At 31.9% G+C, this 18,450-nt stretch overlaps 2 protein-coding genes across 3 annotated transcripts; both read right to left on the bottom strand.

Annotated features, from left to right (window-relative positions):
* Window positions 1-970: 970 nt before the first annotated feature.
* LOC140961880 (mitogen-activated protein kinase kinase kinase NPK1-like) lies at window positions 971-6,816 on the bottom strand. 2 transcript variants are annotated; one of them, XM_073420642.1, is made up of 17 exons: window positions 6,246-6,816; window positions 6,079-6,117; window positions 5,804-5,869; window positions 5,604-5,714; window positions 5,251-5,331; window positions 5,101-5,178; window positions 4,934-5,016; window positions 4,187-4,271; window positions 3,985-4,085; window positions 3,792-3,831; window positions 3,543-3,602; window positions 3,419-3,462; window positions 3,101-3,329; window positions 2,753-2,983; window positions 2,277-2,584; window positions 2,142-2,209; window positions 971-1,385 (listed from the first exon to the last, which is right to left on the bottom strand). In XM_073420642.1, the coding sequence occupies exons 1-17, from the start codon at window positions 6,693-6,695 to the stop codon at window positions 1,282-1,284; spliced, it is 2,178 nt and encodes a 725-aa protein (XP_073276743.1). In that variant the 5' UTR covers window positions 6,696-6,816; the 3' UTR covers window positions 971-1,281. The 2 variants fall into 2 exon arrangements, with proteins under 2 accessions (XP_073276743.1, XP_073276744.1); XM_073420643.1 differs by having other exon boundaries at window positions 3,422-3,462.
* Window positions 6,817-9,885: 3,069 nt separating this feature from the next.
* Window positions 9,886-12,991, bottom strand: LOC140960717 (protein trichome birefringence-like 11). Its single transcript, XM_073418963.1, has 4 exons — window positions 12,181-12,991; window positions 10,967-11,356; window positions 10,698-10,856; window positions 9,886-10,261 (listed from the first exon to the last, which is right to left on the bottom strand). Exons 1-4 carry the CDS (start codon window positions 12,633-12,635, stop codon window positions 9,892-9,894), a joined length of 1,374 nt encoding a protein of 457 aa, XP_073275064.1. The 5' UTR covers window positions 12,636-12,991; the 3' UTR covers window positions 9,886-9,891.
* Between the last annotated feature and the right edge of the window lie 5,459 nt (window positions 12,992-18,450).

Below are 18,450 nucleotides of genomic sequence, written 5' to 3'. Positions count from 1 at the left end.
GTTAGTGTATTGTTCATTGTTGTTTAAGTAAGCTAAACTAAGAGTTTCAGTTAGCCAGTGATAAAGTCCTTCTGAATCTGATTATTACAAAGGTTGTAATTTCCAAAGTCTTCTAGTGAATATCTTTCCGACATAGAAGTTATTTAAATCTACGAACATTCGGAAACATTTTTGTGTTATTTATATTTCAGTCAGCTTACCATCGATAATTGTCTTTCTTACTTAGTTATTTTTTAATATTCAATCTTTCGGTCTAGCTTCCTTCTACACAGAACTTATCTGATTAGCCAACTGACATTGACTTGGAGAGAATTACAACATTCAAAGTTGTTAACCCAACCATATTTTTGAACAAACTAATGTGATTGTTTATTCAACCGTCTTCTAACTAATCACCCGATCTTAACAAATTCTCTCTTTTGCATTTATTTTTTCTCAGTTTGTTTTATACTGCATTTATTTTTGCCAATATATTTTTATCAAGGTTATATTGCTTCTGAAATAAAATTTTGGATCAATGTGGACAGCTTTTGACATCAATCCAGAATGCTTGCTTTCTCAAAAATCAGAAAAAATGTGCACGTGTTTTCTGTACTTTAATTTAATAGTCTTCTGCAAATTTTCCCCCCAAATCCTTGTTCAAACAACAATTTTTCTTAATTTTATGACAATATTAGGCTAGTTAACATTATGATAACTTGTTTTGTATTGAAATGTGTCACAAATGTACATGACATGCTGCAAGATGCGCTGCAACTTAATGGTAAAATGGTGAACACAATACAAACAAAAAGTCTATAACAGATGCTTACACAAACCAGCATATTTATTCTGTCAATCCAAACCCAGAAAGAATCACAAAGGTTCAGAAAGTACACAACATGGAGAGAGAAACATATTTTACATGTGCACAGGAACCCCGAAGTTTTCGCCCTCAAGCAACAAAATACGTGGGTTCATACGAGCGAAGTGTCTATAAGTACATTGTTTTATATCAATCTTGGGTAAATAACAGCAACAGTATATATGTGGTTGCTGCGTTCATACATCATATATTGCCTGGTAGCCACACTTAGAATATTGAAATGAAAGTAAAATTTTGCACAAGACCTGATCTATACACAACTCAAATGACAAAACGGGATGGATATAACTCACCTGAAGCATTACAATAATATGTTTTTTATACTTACAGGCACGATACTTCCACTTGGTAAATTTTAACTCATGTCAACAGGGATCAATCCTCTGGATCATTTGAGAAGCTGTAAAAGACTTGCTTTATCTCCTGGGAGTTGGAGGAAACCTCAAACGATCTCTTGTTCGATTCAAAATTTGATCCTTTGGGGATGATGTTTTTGCAACCCCTGCCTGACGCATGAGCTCTGAAATAGATAAATTATACAGCCTTTCATTACAAAATCCTGAAGTAGAAAGCCATGCGTCCTCAATGAAACTCATCAAACTATCAAGACGAAGACGAATAAGACTGTTCAAACCATGGCATCTGACATACAAGTAGATGCGGAAACAGCAGCTTTGAATTCTCAAAAATTACATGGTGACGAGGAGTTACTCAGTAACTACATGTGCATGTGTCTGCTTGAAAAATGCCTCTCGCTGCTGCTCCAACGAAGAAGAGATATTCTGATTCTCAATCTCTGGCCTTTGTTTCACCCTATTTACTTTATGATTTAACTTTTATAAAATAATGCATCATAAAAGCACACATTTTCAACATTACTTTGTTACTAGATTTGTTGCCTTCTAAACAGCTTCTTGTGTTTGTCTGAAAAAGTAGCATACTTGCATCCAAAAACACCCACAGTAGCTCTACCAATCCCAAAACAAGGATGGATATAGACCTTGAAGGCTTTACGTAAAATATCCTTGAAGGCTTTATGTAAACACAAGAACTCATTCAAAAAAACAGAAATATATAAATCGGTTCGTTAAACATGATTAAACCCGGGTCCTATAAAAAGTTATTTTAGTAAGAAAAAACTGCTTCTCATTTTGAGGCCATTGCTTCGCTAACTAAAATATGGATGGCCCAAGGAAAGACAAATCATATGCCCCAGTCACACTGAAAAGGGCATTTGAAAGTCCAAATTGTACATACTAAAATTCATAAAACTTACCTCTGGTCCTTTCGAGCTCTTCATCAAGTTCTTCTTTCCATTTCCTCTGTCTCTCAGTATACTCACAGCTACGGGCAAAAAAAAAATCAGTTTCATTTAATGGAGACATGTAATGATGCAAGGATAATCACATACCCTGGACTAAGTGGCTGTCTCTGAGAATCAAGAAGCTCCTTAACATCCTGAGAAGCTTGAAAGTTTACATCAACAACATTTGATACATGTCTGGAACAACTCCCAGGACTTGAGATGCACTCGAAATCGATGGCAGTAGAAAGTCTTCTGCTACCGAGTCTACTTGGTGACCTACTTTTAGGTGGAAGATTGTAATTATTTGAAACATTTTCCTTGTTCCCTACCCCAACTGGACTTGGAGGACCAGCAACATTCAAGGATTTATAGAATTCATAAAGAGGCGTTTGCAGCTTTGTCAGTTCAATAGCCTAAAAAAATTAGTGAAATATTACATAAATACAACGGAAAGAATAGAGGACTAAGAGATGAAACTTTTTTCTGTGGAAAGATGAATTCTTTGCGACAAAAGATGCATAAAATTCTAAAACCAGGATGTTGCTTGCCGGACACAAACAAAAAAGAGACATTGAGTCTACCTTTACATCAAGGAATTCTCTAATCTTTGATTCAGTCACTTCGTCCTCATCTTCAGCTCCTGAATGCCCTGGGAATGTAAAGCCATAATCTGCTACACCTGAAGTTAAAGATCTATTTGCAGGCTCAGCTATTTGACTGGAAAACAACCCTGCTCCACTTTTATTCAATTCTGAACTTTCATCAAACTTGCATTGCCAATCGTCATTGGGCTCACACATAGGATTGAAACTCTGGATAATGATGACAATGAAAAACTTCGAATAAATATTTTTCCTTTGGCTGAGATCGAAGATGATGTATTAAGGAAGACAATGAGATTTGCAAAGACCATGCAGTCTACTCCTTACCTGATTACAGTCGTGAGAAAGCAATGTAGATGTGAATTTTGTTGGTGCACCAAGTGCGACATCATCTTCATCTCCAATTCTGCAGATGCCATCATCAAAGTTTGCTGGTTGCCAAAGGGATCCTCTATCTGAGAACTGATAGGAATGAACAACTGGGCATCTGACGCTGCCACCCAAGTCACCAATATCCTTCAGTCCGTTGCGGGACATTTTTCCCTCGAGGCTCATTCTGCAGCATGAATAAAATCTCCAGATTCGATACAACTGATTCAATCAGATTGCCAAAAGATATTCAAATCCATTCATCAAAGTGCTTACGACTTTTTAATGCCAACCACATTTGCTCCCATCCGCATTCCATCCTGGTCCAGATTATTTAATTTGGTAAAGATATTGCCTATAGAACTGAGAAACATAGATCACTAAAAATGTCTTTGCTTACCATAATTGAAGTGCGTAGAACAAGATGAGACTCCCGGCATTCTCCAGTAACAAATGGATGCTGAAGATAAGAAGCAACGACAAGATACAACAAAAGTAAAGTGCAAAACATATCTCTGCTAAAAATTACAGAAACATCGAAACTCGCCGACGAAATATGAAAACACTGTAGCAAGACAGCATCAAATGCAGTTATTCCATATAATAGTCATTTATGCTATAACAAATATGAGAGAACAGTTTGCACCACCTTTAACAACTCCGATGCAGTAGATCTCAAGTCTGGCTCCCTGCAACAGTTTTATGAAGTCAAATTTGTTGGCTGAGAGAGAGGTGAAGAGAGACGTATAGAAGCATTCAAAGTTATAGAGGTTTTCTTTGAACATAGCTACTTAAAGCACTCGATCGAATATAATATCAGGCAGATATAAGAGAGAACATACTTCTGTAAACATTTTAACAAGAAGGCTTTCGCCTCAGTGGAAAGATGCTCTGGTATTGGTGGATGTGATTTTGTAGTCCCAACGTAAAAAAGAGCAGCAGCCTAAAATGAAGCCAACCAAAATTAATTAATGATGATAATTAAAAACTAAAAATAGTCGATCGTGAAACTGGCAAATTCATAAAGATATTTAAATCGAGTACCTCCTCCTTATACTGCTGACTCCAAGGAGCCTTGCCGGTAGCCATTTCAATGACTGTGCATCCAACACTCCAAATATCCGCAGAGCTGTTGATTTTGTAGCAGAAAAAGAAAGTGGCAAGAATATTGGTTGAGTTCAAGTGGGAAGCACAGACTGAAAAATAAAATACATATGTTTCTTTTTTGTAATGGGGTAGAGATACTTAGAGAACCAGGACTAGAAATTGAATATTACGGTTCAACATGTTAAAGGGGGGAAAGTACTTTAAAGGGAACAAAGAAATTGAAGAATACAGTTCAATAACTTCAACTTGTTACAAGAAAAATACTTTTAATCAACATTGATTTAGCATTGACAAGTTTTCAACTTGTTACAAGAAAAATACTTTTAATCAACATTGATTTAGCATTGACAAGTTTACTTTGATTTTTATCACCTACCTTATAGGTGCTGATGTGGTCGAAGTGGAGCGTATATATACCTATCCAGTACCATGAGTTCATAAGTTGCTAACAGAAATATTATCTAGATTGACTTGATGAAATCAAAAGAATCTGTTAAAAAAAAGCGTTTTGAATGACACTTTTTGGAACTTGCTAGATACTGGAGTAGTAGAGAACATAAATAAATGCAGAAGGATAGATAAAAGTAACAATGGATTTTGTTGCATAAATAACTTCATCTGGCAAGTAAGCAAGTAAACAGATTTAAACTATACTGGGTAAAAGAACTAAGCTGCGCGACTCACTAGCTATGACCACTTTGCACAATAACTTCAGGAGCCATCCAATATGGAGTACCCTTCATTGATTTGAAACCAGTTACAGTAGCCTGCAGCAGATTTCCATTACTGTTGTGAGGCAGTGTTCATTGAGGGGATCAAGGAAACTGCTAAAAATGCAACGAGAAACATACCAATGCTTCAACTTTCTTGGATGCTCCAAAATCAGCCAGTTTAATGCACCCCTTATTATCAACAAGAATATTTGCACCCTAGGAAAAATCCAAATTATCATTAAATGATGATTGGAAATCATGAGAATAATAGGAAGAAATAATAAATACCTTGATGTCCCGGTGCATAATTTTATTCTTGTGAAGATACTCTAGTCCTAGCAACAATTGTTTTGTGTACATTCTAATAACCTGGAAGGCAAATTCAAATGCAAGTTTAAAAGTCTAAATATCAATATGCTATTCCAGAGCAAAGTTGAGTCTTCATATCCCCATTTCTGTTCAGTCCATTTGTTAAATTAGTGGCTTTCAAGAAGCTCCAATATCCAAACCCCAAAAAGATCCATTTCTCAGAGATTAACATCTTAAAGAATTGGAGACTTTCAGCTTCAAGGACTCGATGACAATATCAAGGAAGTTTTATCCATCTCCACTTTCTGAATAAGATTAAAGTAATCACTCACAGATTCTGGGAAAGAACCAAACTTTCCCAACAGAGATGATATGGATCCACCAGGCACAAATTCCAATAAAATATTCAGAGAATCCTCCTCTCTAGCAGTTCCCAAGTATCTCTGAACAAGATGATAAAAATAGAGCTAGTATTAAATATTTGACACCAAGTTTTAGTGAATCAAACAACAGGAAATTTCACTGTACTCACAACAATGTTTGGATGAGAGAGATTTTTCAATAGATCAATCTCTTTCTCAAGCTCCCTAATATATTCCTGCCAAACGCAATACACCATGAAACAGTCAAATGTCTATACCATATTATGTTCTGGTGATGAAACAGTCATAGACTAAACCTCACCTTATCGGTGGTGAGATAGATGTTTGTAAATCATGAAAATTATGAAATTTTTTATGTTTTCTTCGAGCACTATTAGTATCACATATTGAATAGAGACAAATTAGCTCAAACCTATGCCCTTACTTGAGTTTTCTTCGAAGCATTGTTAGTCCCAATTGCAACCTACATCCAAGCAACAAAAGAACAATTAAAGAAACCCACAAATTGGTGCACTATACTCGCATCTATTGAGTAAAGACCATCAACAAACTCATGGAAAAAACTCATTGAGATGATTGCAACAAAAATACCTCTTTAACAGCGAGCAATTCGCCAGAAGCAATATTCATCCCCATGTATACCCTCCCAAATCCACCGCAACCAATCAACTCCCCTTTCCTCCAACGGATCTGCGGCGGCTGTTCATCATCCTTCTTCTTCACCACCGAGCCTTCACATTTTTTACCTTTTTCTTTCATTAGAGAAGCTTCCCTGAATTTATTCGCTCGAGGAGACTCCATCGTGGATCCTTCCATCGGCGGCAGTGCCATCTCCTCCTCCATCAGCGCCGCCCTCGAGACCTTTTTTCGAGGCGTCGAAATTGGTGGCAGCGCATGGACTGGAGGCTTCCCAAACAACCCAATTCTCGATTTTCGTATGCTCGACCCGATTTTCTCCACTAACCCACCAAATCCAACGGTTTCCTCGTCCGATGGTTTGAAAACCAGGGATCCGCGTAAGGAGCCTATGAAATCTTGCATCTTTGACGTTTATGGAGCGTACTTTACAAATTAGGGGATTCCCGAGAGATATTCTTAGGCATTTTCCAGGGTGTGTTCATTCGAGTGAAAACTGAGAAGAAGAGAGTGCAAAGTGAACAAAGATATGAAAATAAACCAATGGAGAACAGGAATTTATTCTCAATTTGTGCCCAAAAGTCTTACCTATTTACTTTATTTACCCAAGATGTTTGAAAGTTTTGAGAAAGTAGCCGTTGTGATTTGTAAAATAATAATAATAATAATAATAATAATAATAATCCTATTATTATATATTCGGCTTTTCACATTTGTCAAAAAAACTTACATAATAATTTATCGGAAATTGATATTTATATTCTATTTTTTTTGTTATTTGGACTTCGTTCGTAAATAAATTTGACATATGTTTTACACGTGAAGTAGAATATAGATACTATAAAATAAAATGTAATCATCAACTCCTTAATTTATCAATGAAATAATGTTATTTTTTTAATTTGATTTTGGCCAAATGTTATTTAGAACTAATAAATAATGATCTTATATACACTTCGTTTCCTAATAAATATTTATTATTATCATTTTTGTGTCAAGTCAATTTTGTGTGATTCAAATATTTATATCAAAATTTAGAATTTTAAAGACGACTTTCATAATAATAATTGATAGTTGATCGGACAGTGTTAACATTAGCTTATTTTGAGTGATTCTCGTCTTCTACATACAATTTTTAAACATTTCATTAAAAAATTGTAACAGCTTTAAATAAATTTTTGCAAACACTACTTTAAGGTACTGTTTGGTTCAAGTGCTTCTAAGTACTAATATTAATATTCATATCATATCATTTGTTTTGTACAAGTATTATTTATCTCGATCAATCAAATTATTAATTATTTATTTCACATCAATCAAATTTGTAATAATTTATCTCACATCAATCAAATCAATAATATAAAATTACGATATTACCCTTAATAAATAATATTATTAATATTCTATTAATATTTTCAAGAATGACAAAATGGTAATATCATATTATCTCAAATTTAATCAATCAAATCAATTAAATCAAACATTATATTAACTATCATTTTCTATTTATTTTATTATTACAAAATATTACTTATCTTCATACTATATATCACATACCATGAACCAAACGGTACCTAAAAGAATTACATATATGAGTAGGTCTTATGTGAGACGGTCTCACAGATCTTTATCTGTGAGACGGGTCAACTCTACCGATATTCACAATAAAAAGTAATACTCTTAGCATAAAAAATAATACTTTTTCATGGATGACCCAAATAAGAGATACGTCTCACAAAGTACTACCCATGAAACCGTCTCACACAAGTTTTTGCCTACATTATATTCATAGAATAACTTTTTAAAAAATATATGTATGATGCTTTGTAATTATTATTATTTTAGATGAAATATTGTATTGTATCTTATTTTATAGAGTACTAATTTGGAGATAAAATCATAAAATAATATGATGTAAATTTGGCTATGTTTATATTATGCTAGAATATGCAAACAGCTATCACATGGTCAATCAATTTTGTATTTTTATTTCAAAATTTAAATGATCATATGTGAGATTATAGTGTAATATATATACTAACTAATTTATTTCGGAAACTTAAATTTAATACAAATTATTTGATTAATATGAAACTGAGATGAAATATATTTGAAAATTAATATTAAAAAAGTTTTGAATAATAGGAGGATGCATAATAATTTAACATATACACTAAAATAAACTTTTAAATATTTTCTTAACTAATTCTTGAACATATATTATGCATACTCGCGTATAATATGCGGTTTCAGTTTTATTAGAGTTCGATGCTAGCAGAGGAGTAGTCAGAAGACATATATATGAAAGATGGCTTTCCGGTCGTATCCGATTGCAAGCATCGAACTTTCTCCTTTCAATGTTTTACTTTGGTTATGCTGTAAAAAATGAGGGAAAGGGGAAAATTTAGAGGATGAGAATAAAATTGGGCAAGGGATATACCGATTGGGAGAAAAAAAAATTGCCCCTTGAATATGTGCTCTAATCCATGAATTTTTGTTTAGGTTTTGTTCATGCTATCCACGTGGGTTGTGTCATAATCTCTCAACACATGACACGTGTGTTGAATGGATAAATCATGGTTATTCATTCAACTATGATATATGGATGAGTGACTATGATTCATCACCAACACACTTGTCATATGCTGAGTGGATGATGACACTACCTATATGAGTATCATCTACCAAGCCGAATTTGTGTCATTTCAGTAATGTCAAGGAATTTATCATCTCAGATTATGTATATTGAGGAACTATTTTGACATCTAACAAACAAGGGGACTAATCGAAAAAACACCAAAACTATAAGGAAGAAAAATGATATCATCCCACCTATTGGTCCAATAAGTTTCGGTGTAATCTCAAAATATAAGATACCAATATGAATGATTTATAATATATTGATGATAAACCCATATATACATATATGTATGTATATGTATAACGATTTATAACTATAATCATTTGTAAATTTTGAATCAAATATTGGGTGAAACAAAGACGTGTATTCAATTATTGCCTTATTCTATGCATCAAATAGAGGTTTAGCTGAGTGAGTTGTGAAAATCACTAAATAAAATATGAAATAGGGATTAACTATTCTATCTGGTCCATTGAGCTTGGGTGTATTATCAAAGCATAATGGTTTGGGCATAAATAGAGGTTATTTAATGCAACATTTGTTGGTAATCAAACTCAAATAAAACTTTAAACAAAAATATAGATTTTTTTTTTTGGGGTAATAAAACTCGAGAAACCGAAGCAGGCAAGCGCAATCGATCGTCATTTTTTTTTTTTTTTAATATACATTAATTTGTTTACAGGTGTATATTAACATTTTTTTTATCAGTAATTGTTTAAAAATTTGACGCTTTAATTTGATAATATATATATATATATATATATAAAGAGAATATATAGCTAGGAGAAGGAAAAATAATTTATCCTGTTTGCATGTCAAGAATGTTTCTTACATGAATATACTGCCCAGTTTCAATTTAACTCGGCGTTTCGTTTTACAAATGAAGTATGTACTCCGGTCAAAACTGAATTATTGTAACCAACTCCCCATATAAACTATATACACGAGCACGAAACTGGATTATACCACTGAATGAGAAGCTATTGGCGTTGATGGCGTTTTAACGGCTTCGTGCTTTAAGAAGAGAGCATAGAGTAATTCGTTCCACGTATCCGGCACTCCAGGCAGACACCAATGGCTACAATCTTGCCTATGTAAAGGTGCAGGACTTAAAGTTGGACCCAAGTAATACAGAGACGAGTGCCCATCTTTCCTTCTGGACGATAGCTGAGTAATGTTGAGTATGGTTAATGCTGATATGTTCGGCTGCGTAGATGTTAATCGGGAGAAAATGTTGTATTTCGTCCAGATGTGTGAGGGCACTAGTGATGAATCGAGCCCGGGGAGTGTTTCCATGTGACATGATCCTCCGCTTCTCCAGTCTCCGCCCCTGAGGATTTGAAAGACGGTTTTAAATGAAGGGATGTAAAAATGCATGGAAATGTGGTTGAAGCGACAACAGGGTGGGTGACGGCAGGGGCAGTAAAAGTGGCGGATTATGAGTGCAAGCATCGTGGAAGTGCATGAAAATTCAAGACCAGACATTCCAAAGACAACTAACTACAAGTTGAACAAGAATAACTTGATGCATATGTGACAATATAAGGCGAAGAGATGGAAAATGACAAAAAAAAGGTGGGTGAGTCTATGCTACATCAGGAGTAGATATCTCGGTTTTTGTTTTGTATAAGATAATGAAAACAAAAAATTTGAGATACATCAATACTTTCTTATTTTACAGTTAGATGATCGGTTGATCATATTATACAAATATACTAGAACTCCCGATATAGTACAGACTCACCTAAAAAGGGCTATAGTGATACCTGAAGTGTACAGGAGCATATGTCCTAAAAAACACTTGTGTCTTTGCAGCATCCACTTCATAACGTATCCATTCCATGACTGTTTCTAAGGACCTCCGGAACGCACTCTCAACTTTCATATCCATCTTGACCTCTGAACCTTCTTGAAAGTAACCACCTCTGAAATCCAACATGTATAATTGATTAGGAACTTCAAAAAGGTAACCAAGCATGAATACTAATTAGGTCAAACAAAGCATTCAAGAGGCTTTTGGTCTGCATGATATTACCCTCTTTCCGTCTTCTCATAATTCCACCAATGTCCCGTGTTCAAAACGAGCAAATCAGAATCTTTCCATTTGCGAGATGTCCAATCCATTTGATCCAACTTTAACGTCGTTTTAACCTTCGATGAAACATTGACAGGGGGGCGACTTTGCAGGACAAGAAATGGCGCTCTGTAGTACTCAACTGAGCAGTTATAATCTTTAAACTTGAAGACTAAGAATCCTTTGTGCTTTGTAATGGGATTCCCATTTACTTCATATATCGAACCCTTTTCAGATATCACAGAAGATAGCATGCAGAGAAGAGATTCCCATTGGTTTCTCCCAATTGAGTCTCCAGCAAACACTACACGTTTGTTTCGCAGTTTCTCTAGCATTATTCTACCATCAAACCTGTTTTTAATAGATAAAGCATTACACAAACAACACGAGTGCTACTTGAAACATAATCAATCAGTACATTTGAATAACTCCAAAAGATATTGACACGAAGAACATTGATCTGCACTGTATCAGGTCGAGTGAAGGTTTCTTTCATCCTAATGACATACAAAATCACACAATACATAACTACTCAAAACCGTCCTTTCGTGTCATTTACAAAACAGTCGGATTACTTTTACATGTAGAATACGTTCCTCCCCCGTAAATCAGAATCCTGATTCATCTCAACTCAAATTACAACAGATATCTATGAATTTAACACATGTCAAGGAAAACATAATTAAAAAAATATATGCTTCAGCACGAACAAATACTTAATGACAAAAGCCACTATCGAAATTGTCAATCCAAAGTCCAATGGAAAGCAATCAAGAAAATAACAATAACTTACTGGTTACAACAAGTGTGATTGTGATATAATCATAAACTACAAAAACTAACGCTTCAAAAATAAGAGAGAGGATAGAATATGCTAAGTATTCAAATCTGTCCAACAAAATAGCACGGCAAACAAGAGGAATAAACAGAAGATGAAGCCAAAGGCAATCAAATACATACAGAAATTAGCTCAAAATATTAACTTTTCTTCAATGAAAAACATAAAAAATAATAGACCAATTTCACAGTTTTCTCATTGATTTTCAAAATTTTAACCTCCGAGATATCAATCTAACGTCTTTCTTCAAAAATTTAAGAAAATAGAGAAGAACAAATTTTTCTGAACGTGAACAATAAAAATGGAGAAGAAAATAACCCAAAAAAAAAAAATTGACCTGGGCAAGTCGCAATTTTTAGGCTGCCACCTCCATTTTGTATAGAAAAAATCCGGCCTCCCATTTTCAGAACACCTGAATCCTTCATCCAAGAACCTGCAATCCCTGGATTGATACAAAGGATAATTCTCATCCCACACCCAATCACCTTCAAACACATCACACCCACCAATATTTTCACTCAGAAAATCCGCCCTTTTCCCCATGCTTTTACTCTCACCACTTTCACCTTCCATTCTCAACCACAAAAACCTCTCGTTCTTTGAAGGAAACCACAGCCCATCTCCTAAACTTCCATAATCCAACCAAAAGAAACAAAAGATCACAAGAACCGTAACAAGAAAGAACCCAAGAAACCCAACAGACGGCTCAAACAGCCTAAAACGCTTCACTTTCTTGAAAAAATCCATAAAATTCATCGTTCCAGAGCGTTCTCCAGATGGGTTACTCCACATTTCAAAACAGAAGATAAAAAATAAACCAAGATTCAATCTTTTTCATCTCATCCACGCGTACATCGACATTTAAAGACAGACAAACTCAAGAACTGTAAGGTACAAGCAAAACAACCACTGAAATCATCATAACCAGTTCGGTTCGAGAGTTGAGAGCGAAGTGCGTGTGGTTACTTTTTGGTTGTTCTTGCGTGGCTTCTTTACTTGTTGAATGAGTAATGGCCGGCCTTAATAAAAAAGAAATGGTTAGACTTTTTCTTTTCTTCTGCAAGAGTCATTAATTACAAAAGGGAAGAGAAATGTGTGGGAAAAGCAAGGAATACACTACCGTTAATGAAAGAACCGAATTAAGGGGTGTGAGTGGGTATATGTAATGATGGGATCATGGGACTAGTGGTGTTAGAACAAATTTACAATGGATTAAATATAAAAAGAATCCTTAGTAATATTTTATCACGAGTTCGATTCTTATTATTAATAAGAAATACAATTATTAAGAAATAGATTATTGAGTACAATAATTGTTCATACTGAATAGAGTAATCGAAACGTGTGTTGTTTGAATTTTTGTACGATTTAAAACATTTGAGTTGCACTGTTACTATTAATTATAACTTTTGGTAAAACGGCAAACGCTCGATCATACTATATATATTTGTAATTGGTTAAGTATATATTATTATATAAATTTATGTATAATTTTATAAACCTTGTATTTTTGTTATAAATTGATACGTAGAATACATTACATAATGATAGCTCAAATTGTTTTTGAATGACGTGCTTAATACATCCAATTATATATTATTAATTTATGTTTGAATTGGAATAAATGTATATAAACTCAATTAATTTAATTCATTATGATTTATTTAAAATACAATTTTTTTTATTATAATATCATATTTTTTTATAACTATTCATATGTCAAAATAACATGATTTAGAGGAAAAAAATTAGCATAAAAACTTTTGTGAGACGGTTTCATGAATCAATTTTGTGAGACAGATCTTTTATTTGGTCATCCATGAAAAAATATTAATTTTTATGTCAAAAATATAATTTATTATTGTGAATATCAACATAGATGGCTTCTCACGAATAAATATATGTGAAATCGTCTCACACAATATCCGCTAAAAATTAGGATAATGGAGTTTTTTAAACCAAATATTTCTTTTTAATAAATGCATATCCTTTTCTTTTCTTTATTTCAATAGAAAGAAAAAGTAGAAAAAATATTGTGAATGAAATTATTGAAAGTTAGATATAAAGTTATGGTTGGTTCTCATCTGCCTTTTCTTAAATGCACCGTGATGTCCTCGACTTCATTTTGTTTTGAAGTGTGTTACTTATATCTCAAATATATAAATTTATTTATTTTTTTATTCCACTTTTAATATACTAAAAATGATTTCACGTTTTTCAAAATTTTAGTTATTATAGTATATTAATAACAAAAAAATACGATATTAAATATAAAAATTATAATATATATTTGAAACAATAAAAAAAATAAAATAAAATCTATATATTTGGGATCGATGACATATATCTATACTATATTATTAAGTGTGAGACTCTTAGATTAATTACTTTAGAAGACAACAAAATATTTAATTACGTAATTATCCTTCTTACCCTATTAAAACCTTCTCAAGTCACTCCATATTTTGCATAGAAAAAAATATAAAAAAAAATTTTCTTTTAAATCGAACAACTCTTATAAATTGAAAATAATTTCGTGTTAATTATTTAATATTATTTGATCAAATTAAAAATAATAATAATAACACATGCAACTCGTGTTCATCTTTTACTAGTATATATTATAATTTTGGTACAAATTTTTTAAAATATTCACTGAATATCCATTTTTTTTGGTCTATAATTTCAAATTGACGTGTTTAATTTGGTATAAACAGTGCGAATTATTTGGAAAAATTACACAAATATGATATTACTTTGGAAAATGAAAAAAGAATTTCTAATGTTTTAGATAAATGGATTTATAATTCGAAATATATATATATTATTTAATGGAAAACTTATACAGTTTTATTTAGGTCAGTAATATTATAAAAGATTTGAAAAAATGAGAGCTTTTTTATATAAACTATATTTGATTTCAAAATAGTTCTTGGCCATATATTTAATAAATAGTAATATAAAATTGAATTATTTTCTTTTATAAAATACATGATAATATGATAAACCTACATATAATGAATCCGTGTAAGAAAATAATAATGTTTTATAAAAATAATTGACAAGTTTTAAAAGAAACATTACATTTATTTTAAATAGGGTTTGGTTTCACCAATTATTTCAAAATTTCATATTTAATAAAAACTATTATTGATATAAATATTAAAAGAATCAATAACATGCATATCTATTCACAAAATGAAAAAAAAATGAAATTTCATTTAAAAAAAGAATAAAAGACAATATAATATGACGACAAACGATTAAAAATAAAATAAAATATTTAGACTCTTACTTAAAAAGAAAGCAAAAACTTATGTGAGACGGTCTCACGCTTCGTATTTTATGAGACAGATCTCTTATTTGGGTTATCATGAAAAAATATTACTTTTTATGCTAAGAGTATTACTTTTTATCATGAATATCGGTAGCGTTGATCCGTCTCACAGATAAAGATTCGTGAGAACGTCTCACAAGAGACCTACTCTAAAACGAATTATCTTGTGTTTCCTTAAAAGAGTAAAAATCTTCAACATAATTAGTCTGTCATTATCTCAAACATCACAATCAATTGATGGTCTTCAAACTGATTGTCTAAAATTCGTCTTGTTGGTCATATATCTTTTACTACTCTTTATTGAAAATAAACAAAATATAAATATAAAAGTTGATAGTTCCATGATCTCACGTGGCGCTAAAATATTGAGTGCGAAAAGTAGGAAATTATATTTTTAATTTGTATATTTTTTATTTTTATTTTGTTCGATCAATTTATGATTTTAGTTTATTAATCTTTATGTTTTTTTTTTCAAATTTAATTTTTTTTTCATCGAAATGATATCATATCATCATTTTCTTTAAGATCGAGTGCCATGGACGTAGTCAGAAAAATACGAGGTTGCGAGGACAGCTCCCCTGCGGTATGATACACAATAAATTTTGTATTTTTTTTTATAAGAAAAACATTTCTTTTATTCTTCACTAAAACACCAAAAATCATGATTACAACATGATCTTGTAATAATTCTAATGTTCGAAAGGTGGTTTGAGTGAACAAAATTGAGAAAATAAAATGTGAAAAAATTATAATTTATGGTTGAATTTTTTAGATATAAAATCAATATATATTTAATCAAATCTACAATATAAGTTGAATATCGATGTTCTATAAATACTTAATATTATATTTTCAAGAATCGAAAAAAAAATCCGTGTGGCTATAAAAACGAGTCAGAATAATTAATCAACAAAATAATAAAAGCCAATTGCAGTGAAGAAGACACACTGAATGCAATTTCTTATTTTCTTGTGCTTGAACAGATATGAGCAAAGCTCATAAAAAAATTTCTATTTCAAGAAACTGCATAAAAGAAGTTGCTTTAAAAAAATAAATGTACCAACAATATCAGGATATTAAAATAAAAAAATTTCCTGAAGCTGTCATGAATAAGAACATGTTCATAGGTAAAGTTTGATCTACTATGCACAAGAAAAAGTAGAACTTAATTTGATAGTCGATGATAATGATACAATTTAAATATTTGAAATCGTATGATATATCGAAAACATGGTTTTGTCACTTCCCTATTAGAGGTAATTATTACACCCCACACTATAAGAATTTTTTTTTTTTTTTTATAGAAATTAGGTAAAAGACGTGTTTCCAGCAAAATTGTTGTCTTATTGTATTTAACAATGGTTTTATGTAAAATCGTTGTCTTTTAAAAAAAAATTTATTGTTAAAAACATCGATTTTGGAAAAACCGTTGTCTTTTATGTTTTTCTTGCGTCTGAAATAGTTGTTTATTAGCGTTTTTTGTTTTTTTTTCTACATCGGTTTTAGAAACTATCGTCTATGAGCGACTATTTTAATGTAAAAACAACAGTTTTTGGAAACGTTGTCGTTGACATTTTTTTTAAAAAAAAAGTTGGTTAAACTATTCTCACATATATGTATGTATACACGAGGATATATAATATGAAATAAAATGTCCAAATTATACCCGATTCCCCAAAGAAAACCAATTGTTGTACTCTTGGGTAAATCTCACAAGGTGAAATTCAAGACTGGAAGACATTCAACTAGATCAAAAATGGACTACATATTAATGGTGGTGAATCTTTCCTTTAAATAGTTGAGTTTTTCTAACAATAAAAAATTATTCAACGTTCAACTTGTACTTTTATTCGACATAAAAGTAACATGTATTTTGTCTCATTTTCATTCATAATATGCCGCAAATAATGCTTCTCGGCATATATTCAATATGACAATCAAAATCTCTAATAAATTAAAGTTGATTCGTGAGAGAGAATGACTGATATGTATCTTTGTCTTACTAGAAGACATTCCTGAATCATTGAGGGATATCGACTAATGTGCATGATTTGTCAAATAATCTCTGAAAAGTATGGCTGATAGGTAGAAAGAATAACTTGATATACAAGCATACCAGTTGGAGACCCTGTCTTTAGGATGGCTAGCTGGAAGAATAGGCGCAGCCCAACTAGAGATTTGAAGAGAAATCGATCCAGCTTGATTCCAAGATAACCAACTCGAAACATGTAAATACAATAAAATAGCATCTGGTTCCTGAAACAGTTCGATGATGTTTGTTATCAACACAACTAAGGAATTTCAGTCTCACATAATCGAACCCTTGATCTTGGCTCTGGTATCAATGTAAGACCGTCCGCTTGTCGTTTTATCAAAAATTATAGTAGATACTAGCTGTGCAATTGTTGCACGCCAACAATTTTCCGTGAATCGATAAACATGATAAAAAATGGAAAAACTTACAAGTTACAAGAACAAAAATATTTATTTTTATTTCTGAATTACATTTAAAAAATTAATAATTGTTTTATTTGAATGTTGATTGCCATAGGTAATAAAGCAGTGGATCACGTTATACTTGAGAACGAGTGACTTTGTTGTGAACTAGTTTATTAACCATTTTTGTTCCAACCATCAATATTAAAAATTGTCTCATTCCGAGCCAAACACGATCGCAAGATAATTTAAATTAGTAGACATCATAAAATCTTGTTTGATTTTGTTTCCCAACTTCATCAACACTTGTGAGACGGTCTCACGAATCTTTATCCGTGAGACGAGTCAACCCTACTGATATTCACAATAAAAAATAATAATCTTAGTATAAAAATTAATACTTTTTCATGGATAACCCAAATAAGATATCTGTCTCACAAAATACGACCCGTGAGATTGTCTCACACAAGTTTTTGTCAAATATATATTGGGAGCAAAAATTGTAATGGGCATAATTTGGTTCTCACCAATGGAGTGAAATTATTGATAAGTCAAAACGAAGCTAAACAGTCGTGAAAGTAAAGTCACAATTATTTTACTATTGATGTCCTTATCATTATTTGGGGCAATTTTTATTATTATTATTATTATTATTATTATTATTATTATTTGCGATTATGTTAAAAATTAATGGGATGCTATTCTTCCACTTATAATTCATAATTTTCAATTTTACATATAAATGTTTATAAAATTTCTAGTTACTTTAAGAAACTCAAACGAAACAATTTACGTCTTTTGTTAGTCAACAACTATTTAGTTACTTTAGATTTT

The sequence above is a fragment of the Primulina huaijiensis genome, chromosome 16 (assembly GCF_012295235.1).
Source record: "Primulina huaijiensis isolate GDHJ02 chromosome 16, ASM1229523v2, whole genome shotgun sequence".
NCBI classification, from domain to species: domain Eukaryota; kingdom Viridiplantae; phylum Streptophyta; class Magnoliopsida; order Lamiales; family Gesneriaceae; genus Primulina; species Primulina huaijiensis.
The sequence above is the reverse complement of the archived record's forward strand: the minus strand, read 5'-3'. Positions and strand labels throughout refer to the sequence as shown.

Coding starts and splice junctions, on each gene's coding strand:
- LOC140961880 (XM_073420642.1), bottom strand. CDS start 6,695: ATGCAAGATTTCATAGGCTCCTTACGCGGATCCCTGGTTTTCAAACCA. Junction 4,086..4,186: donor GTCAGCAGTATAAGGAGGAG/GTACTCGATTTA, acceptor GCTTCATTTTAG/GCTGCTGCTCTTTTTTACGT. Junction 3,832..3,984: donor TTGTTAAAATGTTTACAGAA/GTATGTTCTCTC, acceptor AAACTGTTGCAG/GGAGCCAGACTTGAGATCTA.
- LOC140960717 (XM_073418963.1), bottom strand. CDS start 12,635: ATGTGGAGTAACCCATCTGGAGAACGCTCTGGAACGATGAATTTTATG. Junction 11,357..12,180: donor AAAAATTGCGACTTGCCCAG/GTCAATTTTTTT, acceptor TATTAAAAACAG/GTTTGATGGTAGAATAATGC. Junction 10,857..10,966: donor TATGAGAAGACGGAAAGAGG/GTAATATCATGC, acceptor GTTGGATTTCAG/AGGTGGTTACTTTCAAGAAG.